The sequence below is a fragment of the Thermobia domestica genome, chromosome 7 (assembly GCF_964235325.1).
Source record: "Thermobia domestica chromosome 7, izTheDome1.hap1.1, whole genome shotgun sequence".
NCBI classification, from domain to species: domain Eukaryota; kingdom Metazoa; phylum Arthropoda; class Insecta; order Zygentoma; family Lepismatidae; genus Thermobia; species Thermobia domestica.
The window spans coordinates 109,348,681-109,364,855 of NC_137460.1; the positions used below are offsets into that span (position 1 = coordinate 109,348,681).

The 16,175-nt window shown below is 34.5% G+C and overlaps 1 protein-coding gene across 1 annotated transcript; it reads left to right on the forward strand.

The window, feature by feature from the left end:
* Positions 1 to 2,113: 2,113 nt before the first annotated feature.
* LOC145690327 (uncharacterized) lies at positions 2,114 to 10,291 on the forward strand. The gene is made up of 2 exons (XM_081765113.1): positions 2,114 to 2,444; positions 9,537 to 10,291. Exons 1-2 carry the CDS (start codon positions 2,442 to 2,444, stop codon positions 10,275 to 10,277), a joined length of 744 nt encoding a protein of 247 aa, XP_081621239.1. The 5' UTR covers positions 2,114 to 2,441; the 3' UTR covers positions 10,278 to 10,291.
* The last annotated feature ends 5,884 nt before the right edge of the window (positions 10,292 to 16,175 follow it).

Consider the following 16,175-nt stretch of genomic DNA (forward strand, 5'->3'; position numbering starts at 1 on the left):
AAATACATATATATTATTGTTGTTGTATGTTCTTGTATTCGTAAATAAGTTGTTATAAATATCTATATAGTTTTTTTGCTTTCAAAAAATAAATAAAAGAATATTTGAATAATTGCGTTGGATTATTGTTTAAAAAGTTATATTCTCTGTGCAAAGGCTGCGGAGCTGTATTTCCTAGAATCTTAGATATAAAGGAAGGATCTCTATACTAGAAATACGTACAATAAAGTCGCCACAAAAATGTATATCTCTTGTTTTATACTTCTTATTATCAATATCTTCGGAAGACATACTCCAATTTAAGTACGCTTTTTTTTTCTTTTTGCCAATCTTTGATCCAAGAGCCACATGAGTACGGATTTCAATAATAATAATAATAATAATAATAATAATAATAATAATAATAATAATAATAATTGAAATATGAAATATGTTTATTGGAAGCAAACAGCATTACAGCCACAAGTGCCCCAAAGAAGAAAAAAATGTTTTTACAAGGATAGGGCGCATGCAAATTATATTATTATTATTATTTTATTATTATTATTATTATTATTATTATTATTATTATTATTATTATTATTATTATTATTATTATTATTATTATTATTATTATTATTATTATTAATTGGAATCGAGAAATAATAACGGATGTCAGGATACCTGCAAACAAACCCGACATCAGTGTTATCAATAAAACTGACAAGAAGTAACCCTCATAGATGTAGCGGTACCATTGACTCATAACACACGTACAACATTCGGTACAAAAATAAGCAAATATAAAGATCTGGGACAAGAAATCAAGAAGTTATGGAAATATCAGAAAGTTACAGTAAGACCAATCATTATCTCAGCTACTGCAATTGTCCCTAAGAGTACTGTGACGCAACTTGAACAGATAAACGCAAAACATCTTCTAACAACTTACAAAAATCAGTAATACTAGACATTGTCATATGGTCAGGAAATAGAACAACTCTTCAAATAATCTGCACTTACCAGAGACGACCGTCAGATTATTAAGCTAAAACCGGTTTAAACGGAAATACAGCAATAATAATAATAATACCATGGAATGATGAATGTATTTAAGTATTTTGTGCATCGATTTGTATATACATACAGAAGTTATAATATACAGTGAAACCTACTGTATCAGACGCCTTTATAATACGGACACAGATAATCTTCTTCCGCCTCCCCCTCCCCCGCAATATTTTAGTACTGTCTACATAACGAACACGAATTATTTTCAGTTCTTACATGTTTAAGACGTTCTAACATGTTCTTACATGTTTACATGTCTTTCTGGAATTAGAAAATACTTTCTCCAATTTGAAAACAACTCTGCGATAATACAGTTCACAATAGACGGTATAGCAAATTTCGAACCTAAACTACGGTCCTCAGATTATGCACTGCAGACAGGTATTTCACACTATTACTTCCCTAGAACTCATTAACCATCATGATTTCTATTTTAATTAACGTGAGTTCTATTTAATTTGCAGTATTGAACAGTAATAATAAAATAATAATGTTGCATGTTCTTCTTGTGTTAATTTTACTTTTACTAAAGTCAATATGCGAATTAAGGAATTTCTACAGAGAATGACATGTACTTGAGAAGAAAATACATTTTGAATACATGCCCACACAAACACATTCCTCAGCAATACTTTTCTTTCTTTATGGCATTTCTCCCTGATCTCCTCAGTAATTCAAATACATAGTATACTTCGATGTCTGTATTCTCATTTATAGCTACGCTGTTACTTTGTATTACATATACAATTACCGCATGAGCTGAAAATAATCTAAATTTGTGTAAGCTACCTATAAGGGGCACTTCTCATAATGACAAATAACAATGTTCCATTCGCAGATTTCACTTTAATAAGTATTGAAATCCGGATTGAAAATTACTATTTCTTCTAATGCTACTCTATTAAATAAATGACTATCGAGTAGAGCGAGTGGAGAAGTTAAACTTGGCTGTACAGATGAAGTAGTGAATCTAACAAAATGTTTGCTGCACCCACTTTGTTAAATATTGGTGTTAGGTACAAAGACTACATTGAAATTTGAACAATAAAGCCTCAACTGTTCCTAAGCGACAAGTAAATTATTGTTAACGGCTGATTTCTGCTTTGTGTAAAATGACTATATAATTTTGATTCTTAACATGAATTATGAAGCATAAAATCCCTACGTGTAGTAATTTTAAATTAAAGGCTAAATTGATCAACGTCATTACTTCGTTTCATATGGAAATCTGTAATTGAGTTCAAATTTAGCTTGGAGGAAGAAGTGAAAAAAAAATACATAATAATTTTATTCTTATTCAATTATTGTGAAACTCCTATGTTTGGAAAAATGTGCTTTAAATATTCCTTAATATTGTAAAAATATTGAGATATGCAGATGATAAGGTGAAAATGGTGAGTATTATTAGAATTGCTACTTGTTGCGTTCGAGCCTTAGGCCCGATGCACACTCTTAATTAACAACTCTAATATAATGTTTTATTTCTTGTTATGTTTACTCACCAACCAACATGTGGCTAAACAAATATTAATGCTCAAATTTAAGTTGGATACAGCCCTAGTAATTTTCGATATCATCATCATCATCTTTGAAATAACTAAATTGTAAGAATATTGGTTAACACTTTGGATCCTAAACCCAAGTAGTACTCGAGGTATTTTATGAATGCAAACAGACGAAGCCCGAGTATAGCTCAGTAATATTATCGTTCGGAAACTATCTACTAAGGCTACCGATTCCACCCAATTATACCAATAAATATTGCATTCACCTTAAAATATAGTGTTTAAAAATGTATTTGCCATGTATTTTGTATTCTTCGTAATATTTCGTATTCGTATTCGTATTACCTTTTCTCTATTGCCTGATACACATCTTTTAAAAATGCAGTACAATGACAGGTAGCTGGAATTTGCTGTACAAACCTAGAGAGCGAAAGTGTTAAGATGCAATTAAATCGCCATTTTATATTACTGTAAAAATACACGAATATTAATGCTCAGTTGAGTTGAGTTGACTTTGAGTTTAACGTTCCGTTCAGCAGCAAGGCTGTATGAGACGTGGACCTACTGATTAACGTGAAATTCAAACCACATAAGCTCCCGCCGGGAATCGAACCCGGGTCTTCCACGCCAATGGCGCCTACACTAACTGCTTAGCCACGAATTAGCTCATATTAATGCTCAATTTTAATATAAATACGGCTGTTGTTCTATTTTGAAATATTTAAATCAAAACAATATAAAATAGTAAGTTTCAATTAAATCGTCAGAACAGTTGTAAATCGGTAAATTGCCTGCACGCTAGCGATCTCTACTAGCGTCAGGCAGGCAAGCAATAGTTTAGTTGAGTTTATCTTTTTGTACGTTATGGTTACAGGAGACCAAATATATAGAGCAAATCAAGAACATTAATATTTCCAATTAAAAGTATAAAAGGTAAGATACAGTAATGAACAAAGATACAAATTACAAATCATAATAATAACAGCATATACTACACAAAAATATGTATACGGTTTATGACTTAATTTCTAGATATTTAGAAACTATAAGAAGTTTTATTTACCGGAAAAAAGAACATGTCTCATTCTTGAACTTCTTCATGTTCTCTAAATTTTTTTTTTTTTTTAATAAAGATATTTAGTGATTATATAATCTTGTACATGTGGAGTACACACTATTTTTTTCCGAGATATAATTTTGTTACAAAGCATACATCCGTACTTTGCCTTATGAAACGGGATGTCAATTAATCAGATAAAATAGGAAAGAAACGCCAATTAATTTTAGTGAAGATAATGCTTTGTATGTGTACAAAGATGGAAGCGTTAATATCGTATGGAATTTAAATATCTCTCTACAAGGTGATCTTTATTTCAAGTTCAAAATAATTGGTATGACTTTTTTTTTCAGTGTGCAGCAGGTAGGTGAGGCAAGATGCGATGTTCCCCAAAAGATAATCCCAAAACTGAGAAGTGAATATATATATCTTGTCATAGTATAATAAAAGCAAAGTATGTCGTGAGGCAGTGCTTTTCATCCTATGTAAAGCGAAACTTAAACTGTATAGTTTATTGTTTAAGTTTAAAATATGTTCTTCCCAGATTAGTCTATCTTGAATAATTAATCATAAGGGTTGTGCTGAACACAAGTAATTTAAGGTTAGAAAATAGTTCTTTATGGATGGTGTTTTCGACATTCTGGGGTAGCGCAGGTGGTGACATTTATTAGCGTGATTGTTTTTTAATTAGGAATTAGCGTGATGCAGTGACATTTGCCTAATATAAACAGGATTTTCTTTCTCTTGTGAATAGCGTACGTATTAGTATATTGAATATGATCATTGCCTAAATTTCTGTCTAAAGTTGCTGTATAACTTCGGCATTTTGCCGCATCAGTTGTTTGAGTTTTATATCAATGAAGTGAACATGCTTACTGAAAGCTGATTTTATTTTGAACTTTATATAAATTGTTAAAGCACCATATTTCATGTAGGAAGTTCATTAACGTACATAACAGTCACTATTGGACAAATAAGGATTGCCTACAAACAGCTGAAAGGATACTGAGCAAGCGGAAAACTATATTCTGGTGTGGTATAAGTACTTCTTGCATTCTTGGACAGTATCTACTAAGGGATACAATGAACGATAAGTTACAGTGTTCGAAGTGGAAAATAAAGCAGAGGCGGTATGTTTAATTACGATTTTGACTCAATATACCGGCTATCTAACTGTTGAAATGCAGTGAGGGTATATTGCCTAAAAGATTGCATTTCAATTCACATAATGACTGGAAACCATTGGAGAACTTCTCTGTAGTAATGGGAGGGGGATATGGAGAAACTGATTCCCCGCCAACAACTTTCTGAAAAAAATAAAATAAAAAATAATATCCCCATATGTTGTATTATAGAGAATCATACACGAAAATGCTCAATAACAAAGTGAGGATATTAATTTCCTGCGGGAAAACGTCCGGTCCCCCCACTCGACTGTGGGGTATTCCAAACCCCTGGAAGGTCAGCCCCGCACAGCAGACAATTCTTAAATCCACCCATGCTCAAAATACGACATTTATATGCATTAATGGAAAAGAACACGTACATATACATAAAAAAGAAACAATTCAATATGGAACATCAAAATATAAAATAGATAACTTCTTTGAAGACACTTCATTTTAAAAACAAAAAATAGGAAAAAGATAACCAAAATGTCGGTATTGTCAACTTAGAAACTATTTCTACATAAGAAATAAAATCTTTTTATGTGCAAAGCTATTCGTCAATTACTGTGTATAAAAATGAATTTATTAAAAGTATTTAGCATCTACTCTCCAGTGACGGTATGTTTTAATCATTGAAAAACCAGAGACGGTATGCCTTCATCACTGAAAAAACAGAGGCAGTATGGCATACCACCGCAAACCGTCTCACTTCGACCACTGTTTGTGTAGCTAAGACTTTGAGCATAGAAAGAGTTTTGCGAATTGCTATTTATGAAAGACGGTGCTCCCACGCGTTTTGTCTAACGTGTTGAAAACGTGGTCAATAAGCCTTTTCCAGGTCAATGGACAGGCAGTCGAGGATCCACAAAGAATGGATGGCTTGTACGAAGTACAGACCTCATCTGCTGTGATTACATTGTGTTCGGAGTGACTAAAACTTTTGACAATTATGAAAACAATAACAGCAAAGTTATATTCAGTGTACTTTCCACTTTGCTTTTTTAAAAATTTTTGTCTATCTAGAAAGCTGTGCTGACTTTATTGTGCGTGACATCGTGATTTGATTTTAGAAGAAATAATAGCATTCAATAATCACGCGAGAAATTTTTGCGATTTTAATTTGTACGTTTTAGGAGATAATTCAGTTTTAAACTTAAATTTAATTAGTATCAAAAGAAATAATACACTGTGGAGAAATGTTATAATGCAGAACAAGTCAATATGTCCGTCATTTTGATTTTGAATTTTATTTAAGCAAACATGGATATTGTTGATAACCCGACGGCTTATGCTTCCTGTAATTTCGCTGCACGTCTGAGCAATAAGTCTTCTGAGCCCATCAAATTTTCTTTTTTCTTTCTTTTTTTTTCGGAAAAATTTTTTCCCTGAGGTACTCCCGCAGAAAAGTCACATGGGTTAAGATCTGGGCTGTAAGTGGGGCAAGATGGTTCGCCATGAAGCCGGTTTGCAAACCAACCTGAAATGATCCGTATGTTGAAAATCTCGTGCAAGAAATCCAACAGCATGCTTGCAATGTAAGCTCTTGCACCATCCTGCATAAACCACTACGAGTTGATGGGCAAAGCAGTAGCAAGAAGGAACTCCCTTGTGGTTAAGCGGTTACCATACGCACCTTCGGAGTTGGAGATTCGGGTTCGATTCCTACGGCTGTAGATCCACGTCTATTATAGCCTCGCTGCTGAAATTCCTAAGCTCAAGTGAATGAGAAATCAGTAACAAGAACCTATGGGACATTGTTAATGCGTAACATAGTATCACTTATTATTTCCGTTTCTTCGAAGAAGAAAGGTCTAATCAGTTCGTATCTGGAAACTGCGACCCATACTACAATCCTCGGAGTATGATTTATCACGAGGCAATCGCGGATTCATGGCCCAAATGCGTACAAGTTTGTTCTTAACCATACTATCCAAATGAAAGTGCGCCTCATTAGAAAAACAAACGTTCATAAAAGTTGTCGCTTACCCTCAGCCCACCGAACGAACATTATGCTATGCTGCTTGTGATCATGGATTCCCGCACAACGATGATCTTGTACGAATATGTGTGGAGCAGTAGCGTCTTCTCTGGGTGTGCAAGTCGTGTGTTAACGCCCAACGAAAAATGAAGAAAAGAGTATTTTAATTTAATTAAGCGGATCGTCAGAACTTGGATTTTTTTTTTTTTAATTTTCAACGAGACAGAATCAACTGTTGAAGTGCAAAAGAACAGAGAAGTGCTGTGCGGTCTCCGTCATGTTTTGAGGAGGCAACTCTGCGAGTAAGTCGTTGGCAACGCTTTGGCTGAATTTTCACTGCTTCAGGAAACTCCTATTGTGCATGCGCTTCGTGTTCCTCACCTCGTGCTTGTGTGATCCAAGGCGTTGATTAGGAAAGCAACGTCTTGAGTTTTCTGCTTCTTTCAAGCGTTGCCAAGTTTGTAGATTTATTTGTGGATGTACAGATATTTTACAACGACACGGAAAACATTTTTTTTTGGGGGGGGGGGAGAGGGAGTATGATCTACGCACTTTTTTTTGCTAAACATATCATTCAATTCAAAAGTTAATGGTGCAATAGACTTCTTCCTAAAATACGTGTAAAGAGTACGGTGAAAAGAAACATCATTTTTTTCTCGATCCAAGTTGTGTTGGAAGTGTCAGCTGATGCAAAAAAGAAAAAAAAAGCCTGGACGTTAAGCTACAGAACGGTTTTCCATTCTGCCTTTTTATTTCCCTAATTTTCATTTACTTTGTCGTTAGTGGGTCACCCTCAAGACTTACAGTTTCGGGCCCCTATTACTGTTTCTAAAGCAGTAATCCAGAGGTTTCTACGCAAAGAAAGACGACTTGAGCTGAAATTCACGTAATTGTAAGTAAATAATTGCTTGTTTTTGATTTTCAGTTTCATATTTTGAGGGTATATTTACTTATACTATAATTATTATAATTAAATGTATTCCTTACGTAATAACATCCTCCTTGATTGCTCTTTATAATTTCCAGACTAAATTGTTAGAAGTAAATTGCTATTTATAAGTTGGCGTAAATAGGACATTATGCAGTGACGATCATGGTTCCTTACTTTCGCAAATTGCGAGAACTTCCAAGTACAGAGTATATTCAGGAAATCGATGGGTGGGCAAAGTATAGTCACTATTAAATACTCGAATGCTGAATGCGAATGCCACTAAAATAATTATGCGTAAATTGAGGTAAATTTATCACAATATTTTTGATCAGTAAAAACATGTGGGTGGGCCCATCTTTGCTCCTAGGAAGAGGGGGTTCCCCCTCTAGTATCGCCTATGGTTGTGAGGGTTAATATATTTTTCCTTTCTTGCCAACGCCCTAACATCCATGTCAGGAGACGCTACTGGTGTGGAGGTCAGTTTTCATCCATCTTTGCAATATTAGCCTCTAGCGACAACATCGTGAATTAAGCTTCCTTTGGTTATTAATTTTATTTATTTATTTATTATTTTTTTAACAGACTCAGTTGCCCTGCTTCCTTTCTAGACGATTTGCCGGAACTCCTCTGTATTGCAATTTTTACCGCTTTGATATTCTGCGGCGAACACATAGACTTCTGTGGAAGACACCTTAGTTCTAATATTATTATTTCGCGGAGAAATTTTCTATGCAGTTTGCGGATGGTTTTGTTGGGAGGGGGTCCACTGGGTAAGAAACTGTTCTCAGAAACGCCTTTGAGTCACAGCAATAGTTTTTGCTTCATGAATAAAAGCACAATTGACGATCGCGGCGTCGTTGTAAGTCTCTTCTTCTTGTAGGCCATCTTTGCAACATTAGCCCTCTAGCGACATCATGAATTAGGCTTTCTTTTTAATTGTTCAATTATTTCTCCAAACTATACTACTGCTGCTGTTGAGGTGCAAAACTTGATTTCCTATCCATCTGAAACGATGATTTTTTTTTTTTTTTTAATCATGTGCTATCTTGATTATTGCTTAACAAAATAGGTATCATCTTAGCTCAATTTTTAAAATTCAGCATTGAGAAGTTAAAACGAAATTCTTCATTTCATTGGGAAATGTGTTAATTTCAAAATGGAAACAAGCCCTTTTCAGCACACCTTCCAAGTCCTAACAGTAACATTTAATCGAATATGAATTTTCTATAAAAATAGTCAATTATTTCATAATAGACACTTTTCGATGAGTGCACCAAGTTTGTGGTAGGTTTTCTTGATAATTCTTTACCTGTGCTGGTAATGCATACGTCTTTATTAAATTTTTATTTATTTATTTTATTTTGTGTGTGTCCCGCAATATTGGTCATTTCACTTTCCCTTTGTTAAACAATTCTTCTTCTTTCTCCTTCACATTAGCCAATTTATATATATATATTTCTTCAGTATTTATTGGTTTTGACTACATTCCAATTTAAATCATAGGTGAAGAGAAGAAAGGTCATAAGGTTGAACTTAAAATTAAACATTGCTTTGCGCTCGAAGCTCAATTATATTTGAGCTAAACTGCTGTTACTTCTTTTTAAAAAGTGAACTAAACTCAACTGTTAACTTATTTCTGAAAAGTGAACTAACTAAACTCAACTGCTACCTATTTCTGAAAAAGTGAACTACCATAACTAAACTGTTACTTATTTCTGAAATGTGAACTAACTCATAAGAATTCATAAAAATTGAACAAACTTTTTGTCACACCATATTTAACTAACTGATTGTTCTTTTAAAAATAATAATAATAAAATAAACTACCTATTATCTGTTGTTTCAGATTGTGTACAGTATTGTAGTTGCACTTGGTACTTTTTTAACCGTGATCACAACATATAGCATTTTGAAGTGTAATTATGAAAGCAGTTTGTCCATTAGTTGGAATGACTTAAAAGATGAGCTTGTTCCGCTACAAGAAAATTATCCACAACAACCAAAATACACGTGGGAATTATTGTTGAAGTGCATACTGCCACAAGTGAACGAAAAATCAGAGCAGCCTCTTGTAGTGTTTTTGATTGCCTCTCCTGATAGTAAGGGTACTACTCAATGTTTTGCAGACCGTCTAGGTTTCCTTATCAACAACTTGAAAAGCAGATACTGCCGGAGAGGTCCGGTGGAGACACTAACTGGATACTCCTTCGCCAAGGAAACATCAGTACCATATGTATGCGAAGCACTGGAAAAGGCATTGTATCATAAGGTGGTTGTGATAGAAGATTTGCAAGCTATGTACGGCATTGCAGGAATTAAAATTCTCAATCGTTACTTAGGTAAGAATGCGCCTAGAAAAGATGTAATGGTGATATTTACGGTAAATGTGGATAGGAAATTTGATTATAACGAATCCCCAAGCAAACTAGCAAAGGAAATTCTTTATGAAAAGTGGTTAAACCGAGTACCTGCTATGATGTTCAAAGAAACCTTTCAACAATTGCGTGCCTTATATCTTACTATTCGGCCTGAATCTCACTATCCGTGTAGTGTTAATTTATGTGTAAATTCCACTAAAGAGGAATAAATATATTTTCAGTATTCGCGTTCCACTTTATTTATCAAACATAAATTAGATGTAGTAGTAGTTGTTGTGTACATTTTTATAAATATATTTGCCGAAATATTTTCAGATTTACTTCCTGGTGAAAGCTTATACGGTTTTGATTCCATTATGCAGTAAAAGATTTAACTAAACTCCAAATTCCTTATAGGGGCCGCGGTGGCTCAGTGGTAGAGCATTCACCTCTGGTGCATGGAGTCGTTGGTTCGATCCCAGCTCGCGCCAAGTGAGCTTTATGGTGGACGAACACCGTGTGCGTGGGTTTTCTCGGGGTTCTCCCTTTCCCCTCACTTTATTCATTCCACCTTTTTATTAATTTCTCCTCATCACCGTCTCCTTTAGCCTAGCCGGCATAATCGTGGGACGTATAACTTAAAAGATTTCATTTCCAAATTCCTTATATAGGGTGTTTCAAAATGATTTGAACGATTTCAACTCTTTATAATTTTTTATTGTATAAATCACTTAAAATTCTAGACATAAGTACTATAACTGTGAGAGTTTTAGAGGTAAAAATTGTAATACCCGTTTCAGCGTGTTGTTATAAACAGTTTGCTATGCATTCTGTTGTCTTGAATTGTTAATACTACTTGCAAATAGAGTTCTTAAATAGTAGTTCTTACGAAATTTTGTACGAAATTCATGTTGAATACTCACAACAGATAGAGTAACGTGAAATTGTAAGATCCAAAATGCTTCATCTGCACCAACATCTTTCAACCTGTCACTTTGTCACCTGGTGGATGAATTTCGTAGTACTACGACAGTGCCAAACAAAACTCGAGGACTAGTCTTCCGCAAATAATACGTCATCACGTGGGGGTGGGGATGGTGGGCGAAGAAGGGACAAAAGAAAAAAGAATAAAAAAACCTGTGCAGCATTCAGGTGGACATCTTGCAGTAGTGTTACCAGGCTAAAAGTAGATGAAACTTAGTAGAGGAAGATAAAACTAATGAAACCAGTAGATCAATAAGAATGCAGGTAAGCGAAGGAATATTAAATGAAAGAGAAAAAGGTAGATAGTATAGAAAATTAAAGATTGAAAAATAAAACTTAATGAGAAAATGATAAATATAATTATTTAGAATTAAGAAATAACAGAATATAAAAATATAACGTAACGTCTACTGACAGAAGTTATAGGACATATTCATAAGAAAAAAAAACCCTTTTCTATAGCCCCATGTTTGTTACTTGTACGCGTAGTATATTTCTTTCCATGCTGGGAACGTCGTCAGCATCAGTTTTATTACTGTCACTGGATCCTTACTTTTATATCTGCTATTGAATTTTAGTTTTCTTATAAAGAACAATTTGCATCGAGTATTCCGTGCATTTAGTTTCGGTTTATCTTAAAGACAGACTACATATAATCAAAATAAGAGTTCGCCCATTTAAGACCTAATGTTCTCAATAATGTTCGCAAAGTCTTAAATCCACCAGTGATATCAGTTGTTCACAAGAGTTTCAAAACGTGAATTTAGTAGCAACTACATTAAAACAGTGGTTCTCAACAGTGTGTTGCGACACACTGGTGTGTTGCTCAGTTGCATAGGGTATATTCCAAATTTTAGAGTTTAAAAATGATGAAACAATTAATAATTAATTAAAATCAATTTTAAGACAGAATGTATCAGTCAACATCTTCAGTGGCATCAATAATACTTAGTACCACATAGAATCACTTCACAGAAACTTAGACTTACACTATTTATATTATTATTTTAAAAACAAGCAAGTGTGTCCCAAGGTCGTAGGCGTTCAGTAGTGTACCGTTATTCAAAAAAGGTTGGGAACCACTGCATTCATTAGAATAACAAGTTGAAATATTCTGGAATTTTTAATGCCTTTTAGGCAGATGATTAATGAAAGTGAAGTACTGTGAAATTAAACTCTTGTGTTCTCCCACTGGGAATTGAACCCGAAGTCACATGCATCAAAAGTACACCGGCTAGCCAGTAGACCACTGGAAGGGCATGGAATTTCACATAAGTTACTAAGTAGCACAAAAATTTGTTTAGGAAAAACAGCGAGCGTGGGCTGCTAAATACAGGGAGAATAGTCTGGGACAATAAAAAATCTAAATTAAGACCACGGAACACTTAGTGCAGATGGTTCTTTATAAGAAAACTAAAACTACGATAGGAGATGTAAGAATCTGGCGACGTAAGAAAACGTAATAAAACGTACTGACGACGTAAGAAATATACAATTCAAGTAACAAAATCCATAGGCATAAGGTAAGTCACAGTTTTTGTACTGGAAGGTGGTAGATGACTCAGAACGAAAAGTGTTTGGCAGAAATAATAATAATAATACAGCAAATATAAAAGCCAAAGATATGTTTTCCATGTTTTCCCTGACTAAATAGTTAGTATTCTTCTCTTCCATGTGGGAAATCAGGTTCTTTCTCTGTGTATAAATATAGTTCAGATTACATTAAATCCATATTTCGTTTTCCTTGCTACCGAAAAGAAACGTTGAAAAGACAAAATTACAATTTTCGTCACACAGGGCAACAGAAAGTACTGTAGAGCATTCTAGATCATCTACAAGATTTTAAAGAAAAGTACTAATTTTCTTATTTACCTCATTCTATCTTCAACAGAGAAAGATTTCTACATTTAAAGAGGATTTATATTGATTTTCATATAGTATTAAGATATACATAATACATAAGAAAGGAAGCGAAAAAAAGATAAAGGAAAGACAGTGAATATTGAAAAAGTAACATACATAACATGGAACAAGTAGCTCAAAATATTAAACAACATTTGTATAAGCTTTACAAGCTTTTCTAAGTAGTTGTAAATACGTATGAAATCCAAATTCTTGTATTGACATATTATGTTCTTGTAAGTACAATATATTCTTGTTACTTGCGAATATGTAACCAAAAGTGTTCTTCATCTTAACATAAGCTTTTTGTTATCATTATCCAATTTGCATAAGTAAGTCAGTGTTATAAAGGTCACTAGCAAAGAATTTAAATAAAAATATTTGATTAGCCAATATCTTTCTCTCCAAAAACTATTACATTCAAAATCAGTAACCTTTTATAAGAAATTCTGTTGAGAAATGATGTTTTCTTAAATTTTGGGAAATTTTGTTGTTTAATTTCTTAAAAAACAGGAGAACTTTGAATTTGTTCAATTCTCCCAATATACGAATTATTGACACATGACCAAACAAGTAATCCATATATAACACAATACTAACCTGAGGCCTATTTTTCAAAACTGGTAACCTTGTAATACTAGTGTATAACTTTTCAAAATCAAACATTTTACAAGTGTATATACCATAAAATCATGACAAATTAGAGGTAAGAGGCATTAGTATTTAGAAATGAGTTCTACCATAAAGGAAACAAGAAAGTTCTTTCACTTTTTATAGAGGTCTATGTTGAAATGGACCTCACACCGTAAGTTGAATGCGAACGGAGATAAGGCGAAGGTCAGTTGTTGGTATATCCAACATACTACCTGGTTGTGGCAGTTCAGTTACACCGTGAACTTGCGTAAGGACAGAGTGAACATGGGACCTCCACAGAGTGCCATAAGGGCCTGTATGCTGTACGAGTTCAAACTGGGGTCACATGCCGATGCAGCGGGGCGGAAGATATGCCAGGCCTTTGGTGAGGGTGTTGTGACTACGCGGTTAGTGCAGCGGTGATTTAACAAGTTTAAGGACGGTAGCGAAACACTGGAAGACGATCACGTGCCGAAAGATTAACACGTACAAAATGAAGATCTTCAGGCAGCAATTGTGGCGAACAGTGGCCAGACATGTAAGAACCTGAGACTACAATTCAGTGTGAGTGGAGAAACCATTCGGCAGCTCCTCCTCCAACCTGGGAAGCACTACAAGTTGAGTTGATGGGTCCCACTTGATTTGACTCCGGGCCAGAAGGCAAAGGGGTCCTCCTGTCCCAAGGCAAAGGGGTCCCAAGACACAATTCTACGCCTTGGATGGGAAACACTATTGCATCCGCCATACTCCCCGGACAATGCACCTGTTCCATTCTTTGGACAATCACCTTAGAGGCCAGTCCAAATTCCTAGTAGAGATGCATAATGCTACCTTCTTCGCTTCACGGCCCACCAAGTTCTACCGCGATGGAATCCATGGCCTTCCAGAACGTTGGCAGAAGGTCGTCCATGCTGACGAGGACTATTTTTGATCTTCCAGTACGTCTCAGGTGACATATCGATGTTCGAAGGTGGTGGATGAAAAAGTGACAGAACTTTCGTGGTTATCTTTATATTATTCGAGTATTTCTGCTTCACGATATTTTACGACTTGCAAAAAACATAACAAAACTTGTAGTTTTTGCGAAGTAGGCCCCTACTGGCTGTGTTCCTGTGATGATCAACATTTTCCTTAAATTCTCATCGATAGTTCCGATAACACCAATGAAGGAACACAGCGGGGTAAGGTGGGCACGGGAGGGCAAACAAGCCACTTCAGAATTTTTTAAACATTGTAAAAATCAAAACACATGGTTGAGGATGTCTCTATTATGCATCCGGGAAGCACCTCTCAAATGGAAAGAAGTGCTTGTGAGGTCTTCTGCATCAGAGCCAAGAACCTGGTTCTTAATGGAAAAAGGAAATCTAGATAAAGACTGGAATGATATTGTTAACGATTCTATTAACAAAGATTAAATTATGAAATACATTAAAACGAACTTTTGTCATGTGAAAATACCGTAAAACGGCGTTACTTTGCAAATCAGGGGTTACTTTGCACAAAATATGAAAAGAGTTGCATAGTCCTCTGTCGGTAAAACCATGAAAGTTTCAACTCCCACCTTAAGATAGAACATCTAACTGTATTTTGGCTATAATATTGGCGGTTAACATCAGTTCTAATTATCTGGAGGGTTTGTTGTTGTAAAGGTGTGGAAAACAGTCACTGTAAAGGCCGAATTTTTTTAAAATATATTACCTATAATAATTTCCGTCAAAATTAAGTCAGTTTCGTAGAATACTACTGTGTATAATGGGACTTTGGAGCAATAGTTGAAATTGAAGTGCGAAACGTTTTGAAGTCATATTAGATAAAACTAGAAGAAGGTGGTTTGAGCCTCTAATCAAAGTTACTTTGCACCAGTCCAAAGTAACAACTTAGATAGGAAATTACTATTGCTGGTACCTCCTGCTTTCTAATTTTAGGTAAATTTCCTATTGAGGTAGATGCCGAAATGGATTTCTTGATGGAAAATAAATTACGAACAGTGACAGTTCCAGAAAATTACTTTGAGAGGGGCTTCACTCAGAAAAGCTTATTTATTATTATTATTATTATTATTATTATTATTATTATTATTATTATTATTATTATTATTATTTTAAGAAATCACTGGACTTTTTGGGGAGGGAGTGAAATGTATAAATACTGTAGGGAAAACATTGCACAGAAACATTATGTTCATATGTTGAACATAATGTTTTGTATGTTGTGCAAAGTATCCCCACCTATGGAGTTATTTTGCACCCAAGTTTATATTTCAAGAACTATGGTCATACTAAATGTTTACTAATGCATTTGCACAAATGTTTTCCTTATATATCTACTATTATATGTTTAAAATACAATGTTGTAAATCATTACGTTTGTAAGTTATATGCGATTTTCTTTAAACTTGCTTAATTCTGGTGGAAAGTAACCCCGTCTTACGGTACAGAAGAGAAAATATGTATTTTTTTTATGAAAGCAGGAAAGAGAAAAAATGAACATCCAACCCTGTTCAGAAGATACATTAGCACGTGTCGAATCAGCTTGTTTGGTGTACATTGTTTTGCCTTCACGCGAACTACTGGCGATCGACTAGATAAGAGTCAAGAAAGAAAGAAAGA